The 10,720-nt window shown below is 43.6% G+C and overlaps 1 protein-coding gene across 10 annotated transcripts in view; it reads left to right on the forward strand.

The window, feature by feature from the left end:
* LOC148025450 (sterol 3-beta-glucosyltransferase UGT80A2-like) overlaps positions 1–9,414 on the forward strand; it is a 182,520-nt gene extending 173,106 nt beyond the window's left edge. For 2 of the 10 annotated variants that reach the window (XM_087692577.1, XM_087692576.1), the window contains 3 exons: positions 734–781; positions 2,494–2,643; positions 8,685–9,410. In XM_087692577.1, the coding sequence (XP_087548703.1) occupies positions 734–781; positions 2,494–2,643; positions 8,685–8,876 (390 nt within the window). In that variant the 3' untranslated portion in view covers positions 8,877–9,410. Of the gene's footprint in view, positions 1–733; positions 782–2,477; positions 2,644–8,684 lie in introns of those variants that run through there. The other 8 variants (XR_015693096.1, XR_015693097.1, XM_087692582.1 and 5 more) reach the window with 8 other exon arrangements.
* Positions 9,415–10,720: the final 1,306 nt, after the last annotated feature.

The raw sequence follows: 10,720 nt of genomic DNA on the forward strand, positions 1-10,720 counted from the left end.
TAGGCATTGAGGCTATCAATGAGGGCTGAGACAGAGTTTTTGGACTCAGGAGATTTTGGCTAATTTTTGCTGTAAACCCTAATTTACAGCAAAAATTAGGGTTTGACAGCCACCACAAGAAGCGTGCCAAGCATCTCAGGAATTGAAGGGCTAGAGACTTGAATTTTAGTCACTGAAATTGGGGAAATTCTAGGAGACTCAAATGGCCATTTAGGTAGCAAATAGTTGGGGCTGAATTGGTCACCGAGGAGCACAATTGGAGGCCAATCCCTGAGCAAAACAAGGGGCAAATTGGTTTGAAGGCTTGTTGATCATCTATGAGTCAAGAGGCACTTCGATAAGTAGGGGAACTTAGAGAAGCTCAGTTGTACTCCATCCATTTGCAATTGAAGATAACGAAATAATACAAGGGATGCTAGTTTTGGCCTAGAGTATGCAAATGACACAACCCTCTATGTTGAGGATAATGAGCTGATGCTGGAGAGAATGAAAGTGGCAGGTGAGGTGTTTTGCAAATCCTTACACAAATATGCTTCTTCAAGGCTAGTATTTCTTTACAATGAAAGAACAGGAATTTGAATAGTCTACAGAGTCTTTCATATGTAAACATTTGAGTATGAGCATTTGGTTGGTTGTAACCAGTGAAAGTCTTCACACATTTTGCAAAGTTTTCTGATGTCTGTCTAAGATTGTGATTCAACTGGTATGCCTGACAGTTTACTTTACTACACAGGTTCATCATGGGGGTGCAGGGACTACTGCAGCTGGACTGAGAGCAGCAGTAAGAATATAAATCAATATTTTTCTTGTTGATTTAGAGTAACTCTGAACAAGCACAGACATTGCTATTCTCTTACTCAACCTTGCACGTTGTTAACAAACACGGATCTAGAGCTATGCTAACTATGGCGGACGGAGGTTATAAACAAAAAAAAAAGATTGAGATAAATAATTATAACTCAAGTGAATTAGGTTCTAAGATAGATTAACTTTGACTCATAAGCACAATCTTGAGTGACACAGAATGATAGTACTATTACATTGAAATGAGTGTCAAATACATGCCTTTATAGCTTTATGGATAGTACCACTTTTCTTCTTTGTGCCCCCCCCCAAAACGATGACATGGCACGGGAGACTAGCTCTTTGGCAGCCTAGTCAAGTTAAGGCTTGAAACTTTACATTTTCGATAGGGTTTGTTACATCCACTATGAGAACCAGATCCACTAGGGGAAGATTTTTGTTATCGACAGCGGAGAATATTTTCTTCATCTTCTTAGTGCTTCTTTCGCACTCTTTGGTGCAGTCTTTGATCTTCTTGGACTCCTTTTTGGTCTTCATGCTTCAGAGACTGATTAAAGACTTCGTGTGTATTGTCTGCTGTCAGTATGATCCCATGTACTAATGTGACTCATTCTTGCATACAAATATATGTGAGGCTTTTGTAGGTTTTGCTAGATGCCAACCTTTATTTTATTGGCAAATCTAATTACATTACTCAAAATAGCATACAGCGAAGTAGATTTGCTTAACCGTCTAGCTGAAACTGAATGCAAAAGAAATCACATATGTCCAATACCTGTGCAGGTGGTCTGAGGGAATAGGAGAGAGAAGCTACGTTTTTTTTTTTTTGTTTTTTGTTTTGTTTTGTTGTTTTTTCGGGGGCTGCCTGCCTTGGGGGGGGGGGCAGGTGTGGCTCTTGCCAAATGGATGGATATGAAATTTAGATCGAATAGGAGTGGTAGCTCACATGAAGCCAAACAAATAGCAAACAGACTGGTGCAAATGGGTGGAGATAAATTTTAGATTGAATAGGAGTGGTTGCTCACTGCAACAAGATGGTACATAGATGCTGATCAGGTTACTTGTACTATGGATAGATGGAGACATTGGGTATATCAAAGGAAACCTCTCCAAAGGGTAAGTAGGATCCAAGCATACAAACATGAGATGAGGGACATGGATGGTGATAGGTTTAGTGATGTTTGAATAATTGGTTTGGTTGTGTTTTTGCAGCTCGATGGGCTGAAGTAAAGTTTAAACACAGAAAAATAACTGTATTTTTAACCTAAATAGGTATTAAATGAACATGTGCTTTCATTCAAGCAATTAAAAAGTGTGTCAATGGTGGTAGTTGTGGAATCTGTATCAATTAATAATGTCTCTGTTGTTTGTTTTTGGTGGTTCATGACAAACAAAATGTTCTTATGGTAGTTCCAAATACCTGTAACAATAAGTTTTCCTTATGCTATAGATGCTTGTGTGTCAATGGTGGTAGTTGTGGAATCTGTATCAATTAATAATGTCTCTGTTGTTTGTTTTTGGCGGTTCATGACAAACAAAATGTCCTTATGGTAGTTCCAAATACCTGTAACAATAAGTTTTCCTTATGCTATAGATGCTTCAGTTTATATTTCTACTTGTTTGCCTGAAGCATTTACAATACTACATCCACCAAATTTACTTAATTTCTGCAGAACTGAATGTTTGTAGTGTCCAACAACTGTTGTGCCTTTCTTTGGGGACCAGCCTTTCTGGGGTGATCGAGTGCATGCAAAAGGAGTTGGCCCAGCTCCCATACCCGTGGCACAGTTCTCCCTTGACAAACTAGTACATGCAATCCAATTTATGCTGGATCCAGAGGTAACAGGCCCTAATGTATTTTTTAGCTTTTCCTGTTTCCTAACCTTCTATCTTGTAGTTGTATGTTTTTCATATTAGTTCCTTGTTTGAATGTCCAGTCCTTTCTTGTCAATATAATTCCTCAATCCCCTAGCTTGCCTAGGATGTTATTAAGCTGTACTTATGGCTGTTGCAGATTCAAGTAAGACTTCTGTTTAGGGCCCATGGTTCTTTAATGAGTATTTTCAATTGCAAAGCATAGAAGTCTGCTGCTAAAAATGCAGCATTTGTTCATTACACATGGATGGTACATGTTCTTTCTTTGTTAATGGTCAAGAATTATTCATACATATGTCCCAAATGGGTTGAGATAGTGGTCGCTCATAGCATGTTCTTGAGTTGGCATTGTCTTTAGAACTTCTAATGTACCTGGTTCCTCCCATGTGTAATCACATTAAATTTCTTGAACTATGGGATATAATGAAGTTTGAGCCAAAATCATGCCCTTGGATTTAGGTCGGGGTTGGAATCTTGAGCACCAGGACCACGTGTCTCTTAGTGTGCTCTCAAAACCCCAAGGCTGAGGATGTTGGTATATCATCTTAATATCATCTTGCACCTGAAGGGTGTTTCATTTGTGTACTTCAAGTTGATAGTCTCCATCTTGTTTCTAATCAGCAAGCTCAAACCTTGCTTTGAGGAAGAAAGCCACCATTTTTGTGAACAAAAGGAAACACTTGGGTGCTAAAAGGTATCCCTACATTATTAATATCTTTGGCAGAAACTGTTATGTTGTATCCACCTTTGGCATTGGAGGCAGTGCAAATGCTGTCCAATATTCTCCTATCCAGTACAAAGTCCATCTGTGTATTGTGAAACACTATTTGGGACAACAGGTTTAGGCATGATGGTGGAAGCCACCACTAGTGCCTGGAGGCCACTAACAACGTGGTGATAAATTGACAGTGTCTTAACTCCTACCAATCTGTCTGCCTTGGGGAGAAGGTGAATCAAACCTATCAAAGGCTGGTTACCATCCTCGTTATAAATGTAGGCCTTAGAAAGCAACAAAAAATTCTAACAGCCTGTCTTCTCCTTGGCCATTTCTACACATCCTAGTAGTCCTTAAAGGCTTCTAGGAACTCCTCTCTAGAAGGGGCAGAGGAAGGAGCCCATCACCTATGGCATTGTTGTTGGATAGTTGTGCATCCATCCTGACTCCTTGTCTATCATAGGGATATCCTCAATTGTAGGTGTGGGAAGCCTTCCATCAAAGCCGAAAGGATTTAGCCATCTAGTGGCTGAACTCATGATATTGTAGGTGATGGGTGGCTGAACTCATGACATCATGGCATTAGTCCTACTACATAAAGGGTTGCTATCATGAGCTGATGCCATTGTATGCTGAAGCTGTCATGAGCTGACTGACTTGGCAGAGCAGATTGATGTGCTGCCGCCTAGTTGCCGCCCTGTTTCCCTGCCCCTGCAACTCAGTGCCGTGATTCATCCCCCAGGCTGGCACTGCCACTTTCCCACCTGGTTCCTTCGCTAGCTGTCATTGCCACCCCTTTCTTGACTTTCCCCACAATAGCCTGAGCACCTCTTCCTGTATACAGCATCCCCCCCACACTTCTCCATTTTGTGCTAGAGCCACCTACTCTGTGCCACCTGCACCTGCTCATCCCGTGCTAAACAACATTGCCTCCATCCTGTCCTGCAACTTGCCCCCACAAGCAGTGCTATGGTCTCCCCCTTGTGCTGCCCATAACACCCCCTGCATAGCATGTCATCCTACGCATGTGGCCATTGCCTAGGAGCTCCCTGCTCCAGTGCCACTGCTTGGCGGTCTCCATTTCGCAAGTACGCCATCATTGCCAATTGCTTCCACTTCCCCACTTGAGTGACACACAGTCCAGCCAGATGCTCTCTTCCATGTGGTTGTGGAAGCATCCTCATGTGCTCCACCACCCTAGAAGCCTTCGTCTAGTTCCTTGCTCAAGCTGCTTCCACCTTCTGTTCTCCTGCTGGAATCAACACAACAGGGGCTGCATCAGTCGATTAGGAAGCATCAATATCATAGACACATGGAGCTAGCAGGACTTACGAGATTGCAGCTTGGTCCACCACCACCACCAAGGGACTCCGATGTAGCTCCGTGCATAATTTCTTTTTGCAAATAAAAAGTGGTTGATTATATTACTTCAGAAAAAACCCTGAATACAAGGAAGTGCTCATGCTCGACAGACTAGCTGGAGCTGATGCAGAGTCACAAATATATCAGATGTACAAGCCTCTCAGGGCAGTCTAGGGGGGATAGGGGCAAGAAGCCACGGAGGGGGGGCATAACACCATTTGGGGCTGCCTGCCTACATCTCGAAAAACAGGTCTTGGCCGCCCCAAGTGCGCATGAAATGACAACGGAGCTCCTAACGAACCCTGGACTCATCTTGCACCTAATCGTATCGGATGCGGAGCGAGTGGATGATGGAGGTCCAGAGCTCTGTTAAGGTCGCATGTATTGAAAGTCTCTCTCCGCCAGAAACATCTTGACACGCGCCTTCCAAACATGCCATCCAATAAGACTCCCTATGATCTCCCATACTTCAAAGCGGTCTGCTGTCGGCTCCAATACTTGGTGGATGGGTAGAGCCTCCAAACCGGTTAGCTTTGGGGTTTCCAGAGGTTGCTATGTGCAGCGCTTACAACCTCCCTCCTTTTGCATCTGGGCAAGCCAACTTCCCACCGCCAAGCCTCCATGTGCCACCAGCCATAAGAAATACGATACCCTCCTCAGTCTCTAGCTATCCCATAGGCGGAGCCAAAAGGTCCGCCTGAAAGGCTCTGTGATGTTGTGCTTCACCCAGTGCCTGCTACGTGACGATGCCCAATCCATATCCTCTTGCATCACTACATGTCTGTCAATCCTGGCAGTGTACTCGAGGAACCTCAGTGGCTTCTTGGCGACCGTAGTGGCTGGCCATATCCACTCCCTCGGATCCCACTCTAGCTCATCAAGTGGCTTGCCCTCCCAGATCCAGAGGCGTCACTCCTTGATCTCATCCCAGAAGCATAGTTGTTAGATACGAAAGGTACGATATGGTACAATACGATAAAATACGGTACTAAATGGTACCTTAAGATTTTATAAGGTACGGTACGATATTAGTACGACAAAAAAATAACTTGATTATTTTAAATAAAAGATAATAGAATAGATATTTCAAGTCTAAATAGCAATGCTATTAGAGCATATAAGATGAGTACTTGAGAGTAACATGCCAAAACCTAATGCGGAATGCGCAACATGCGCTACTGCTACCTACAACTTATAACTACATAGATGGGAGTGGATACATCATACATGCATGATCATACAAATAAGAGAAGTGTGGGCTTGAGAGAGAGAAGGTTGAGAGAAATTGTTTGAATCTCAAATAGCCTAATCTCATGGGAGAATCATATTAATATAAGGAGCATTTAGCTCGTCCCAAAGTGCAGTTCAAATGGGAAAGATGCATCCATTAAGTTGGTACCTTATGGTACTAATACGTAAGGTACGGTACCTAAAGTATGGTATAGTATTAAACCTTTCGTACATGGTACTAGTGCAACTAGAGAGAGAGAGAGAGAGAGAGAGAGAGGCTTGGGGGAGAAATAAGAAAGAAAGAAGAAAGGAAAAAGAAAAAAAGAAAGTTGTAGACTTAAAGTAGAGTGGCAAAAAAGTGACCATTTTTTGTACTAAATCGTACGGATACGTACGGTACCGTACGGTACGGATCGTACCGTATGGATCAGTCCGTACTACGTATGGAGATAACCCGGCCCAAAAGACAAAAGGGTCCAGCCGTCATGTCTTCCTCTGAAGGCCAATCACTTGGATCCTCCTCCATAAAATGATATCAATCCCCTCATCCCGCTGCCCTTTGTCAGGAGCGAGACGCCCCCCCTCTTGCATGGTGAAGGTCCCAGGTGGAGCGCCACCCACTCTACCTGCCACTTGGAGGGGGATGTCTGTTGGTGAAAACCTAGCGGCCCATACCTGGCCTCTATTGACTCTCGTATCTTGGAAGCAAGGCACTCCTGAGGTATTGTTGCGTCTATCTCCCTTTTTCTCAACTCCACTCCTCTAGTATGGCAGCCTCATACTTGCTGCAACACCTCCTTGTCCACCATCGTGTACACCTCCCGCCTTGTCTTGATGGTATGAGCCGGCGGGCCGACTTCCCATCTAGCCCACTAGATGTGGGAGCGCTCGCCAATTTGTGCCCCTTCCTGATTCTCTAACCCGTGGATTCAAGGTCATTGACTGACCATCTATCTCCTCTTGGTAGCGTGGGGGACTCTTGGTTAGGGCCTTATGGAGGCTCTGCCACACGCCGAGCAAGCTGCGTAGGAAAGGTGATCTGGGGGAAGTGATCTTGGATGTTGGGAAGATCCATCTCAGGGATGGCCTCCACTCACCGCCAAGCCTCGGTCTACAATCCTGAAGACCCTCCTGCAATAGGGCATTCCAGGTCTGCCCTCCTTGTGTGAGGCTGCGGACTACTAGCTTTCTCAAGTGGGCCATACTCTGATACTCTGGGTTTATGATTCCAAGCCCTCCCTCTGACCGATGCCGTATGATAGTCCCCCATGCCACCTTGGCCCTGGAATTCTTGGAGCCATCTGATCCAGATCAAAGGAAGTTCCGGACTAGGCGGCAAAGTTGCATTGCATAGGATGAGAAGAAGCACCAACACAGTGTGATGTCGCTAGGAGATCCTGGTTGACCACTAGGGCTCGGTTTGCTAGTGAGAGGTGAGTAGTGCTCCACTAGGTCAGCCTCCTCCGAATAGAGTCGAGGACTGGGAGAAATTGCTGGGCAGGAATGATGTCAAGTCCCACCTAAAACCCTAGGTAACAGACCGTCTGTCCTCTGCTCACCCATCTAAATCCTAGGTGGACACCCCACTCTGTGCTAGAGTCTCGGTCTATGAGGAAACCAACTGACTTTCGCCAATTGATTTTTTCTCCCGCTGTAGAAGAGAATACCTTAAGAGCCAGCTTCACTCTCTCTAGCATCAACTCATTGTCCTCTATGTAGAGTGCCGTATCATCTGCATACTCTGAGTCTAGCAACTCAGTCTCTTCTCTCACTGGAAGTTGGAGGCCGTGTAACCCGCTCACTTGTGACCTGAGGAAGTGAGACCTCGCCTCTGCAAAAAGTAGGAACAGGTACAGGGCCAAAGGGCAGCCTTGGTAGATCGATCTCTCCAGCCGAAACTCCTCCCCTCGCCTACCACCTATGAGAACCCTGTTGGTAGCCAATCTGTAAAGTGCGGAGACCCCGCGGATCCACACCTAGCCTTGCCTTCTAGGAATTCCCAATCCACCCTGTCATAAGCCTTCTCAAAATCCAAGAGTAGTACGACCAGTCCCTGCCCACTGTACTAAGCTCACTCAAGGGTTTTCTCCATCGGTTGTCGGATCTTATTCAGCATGTTGGCCTTCTCCCTAGGGAGGATTTCTACTTGGTTGGACACTAGGCCCTTAGTAAATACTGCAATTCATTAATTCAAACTTCTTTGTTGGGGGTTCTTTGTTCTTTTTTTTCCTTTTTGGGGGGTGGTGGTGGTTTTGGGGGGGGGGGGGCACAGAGAGAGAGAGAGAGAGAGATGAAATGATATATTAATGCCCGCAAGATGCCAAAATGACACATAAGGCTATGAGTTACAATCATTTATATGATGATATGACTGTCTGAAAAGAACAAGGAATGTAGACTTAAATGAACTGTAGAAGAAAGCTAAAAGCTACAAGTAAAAAGGAGAGGCCTAACTGATAAAGAGAGCTCTAGCTGATACAGTCTCATGGGGCTATAGAGGGCCTAGCTCTAGCTCAAGCAATAATAGAGAGAGAGAGAGAGAGAGAGAGAGAGAGAGAGAGAGAGAGAGAGCTCTTTGCCCATTGTGGAAAAAAGAGAGCTGGCTTTGAGTCTGCTTGGTTGGACAGAAGGCCATCTGTAAATATTGCAATTCATTAATTCACATGTGTGTTCATGTTAGTGTATTCTTTCCTTACAGGTGAAACAGAGAGCAGTTGAATTAGCTGAAGCTATGAAAAATGAGGATGGGGTTGCTGGTGCTGTGAAGGCTTTTCACAAGCATTTTCCAAGTAGAATGCCTGAAGCTTTAGAATCTTTAAACTCAAAGTCATTCTTGGAGCGTGTTTTGGGTATCAAGGCATTTTCCTGCTTTGGTTCTGATTTGGCCTAATTCCAAACTTTGAGTTGAGTAGGCCAGCAACAATGATTATGTGCTTTTTTTCCTTGTGTATCATGGCTTTTCAAAATGGGATAGTGCCCATAGATTTTGACATGTACATACCAATTGCTAGGCATGTGAGCTTTACATGAGGTGTTTCACCTGCGGCATCTGATAAATGGAAGGGGTCTAAAAGTTTTGAAACAGCAACAAAAGTTGTGTGGTTGGAACAGCACATTGAAATTTGCATGGCAGAGCTGCAATTTGTGGTTGTTATAATGATTATCCATACTTCTTTCAAGATGATGTGCTGCAACTTGCCACTATAAGTCCTGTTAATTATTGTATCCCAGCTTACTTCAGATTGATGAAGAATGGCTTTTGGACATGAAGACAACTTCATTGTATTGCATTTTATTTCAGATTCATGAAGTCATGAAGAACTGCTATTGGCCATTATTAATGGGAATTTTGTTGTTATGTGTATGCTAAGGAAATATGGATCGTTACTTAACTGCTGTTACACTGTAAATCAACTAAACATGTTTTTAACAGCTTGGTTTGGGGTTATGTGGCCATAAAGAGAAATTGAGCTGCTTAATTTCAAATTAGCTGGAATTACTCTTATCAGCTTGTTTTAGATTGATGGTGTTAATTTGATGGTCACAAGAACAAACGGAATCCATCATTGTCTCATTGCATCATTCACACCAATGAATGCTGGTTCCCATTTGATTAGATCTATCTCAAGCTCAAAGCATTCACTCAGGATGGCTGGTTCAAGCTCAAAAGCTGTTACTCAGGAAGATACAGCAGTGCTGGCTCTGCTATCTGCATTGTTTGTGATCATTGCTAAGTTTTTAGATACATTGATTACAAGCATTTATGTTCAGAAGTGTTAAAGAGCATAACCTGGTTTCAGTTCTGCATATCTCCAGAAGGCCCTGAATCAGCCTCTGGTGCTGCATGACTGTCTGCTGTTACTGAATTGGAATTTTATTGATTTGGGTTAGTTCAGGTGTTCAAAGTCCCTTACAAGGCTATTTTTGTACTTTTCCTTCAAATACTTGGTACCCAAGGGATATAGTAATAGAAGCATTCTTTTCTTTGGAAAAAAGAGAGGAAAAAGGTGATAATCTTGATGTTGAGATGGCAAGCTCAAGAGTGTGGACATTGATGATGGACCGCTTGGCTAGATGGGTCTGCATGTCTACACTTAGCATGTCAGTGGTCATTATGATCCTCACATGGCCATTGACTTATCACTTATTATATTTAGTTTGTTGCACCTATTTACAGCTGGCATAGTTGTAATGCGAGTCGATTAGTATAGCCAATTATGCACTGTTTGCATAGTTATCTGGAATGAGAACGGGGGGAATAGCCAAGGTCGGGGCACGGGAATGGGGGGAACGGCACATGTCGTAAGTGCCCCAAATATGCCCTGCATGACCCAAATTACCCCAAAGAATGTCTCCCTAATTGCCCTAATACCTCTCAATACTCGAAATTGACCCAAATGTCCCAAAATTAACTTGATTACCCCCATAGCTCCAAATTGCTTGAATTGCCTCAATTATCCCAATTTTCCTTGAAATTAGACAATATAAATGGATGAATACCTTGGAATGGAGGATAGGCTGAAATTTGATTGTGATTTGCAAGAGTTGATAATGCACCAAATTTGAACTTTGCATAGACTCCTAATTGGCTTGTGGATTGTTTTGACACTTTGAATCTTCAACCAGAGAGAGAGAGAGAGAGAGAGAGAGAGAGATTAGTATGTGCACATTAGGCAATGGAGATGGATGAACATGTGGTAGGAGTGTGACATAAGCAAAAAGAAAAAACTAGAA

Source organism: Lygodium microphyllum, chromosome 14 (genome assembly GCF_053477565.2).
Source record: "Lygodium microphyllum isolate KBCC chromosome 14, Lygodium_microphyllum_v1.1.10, whole genome shotgun sequence".
NCBI lineage: Eukaryota > Viridiplantae > Streptophyta > Polypodiopsida > Schizaeales > Lygodiaceae > Lygodium > Lygodium microphyllum.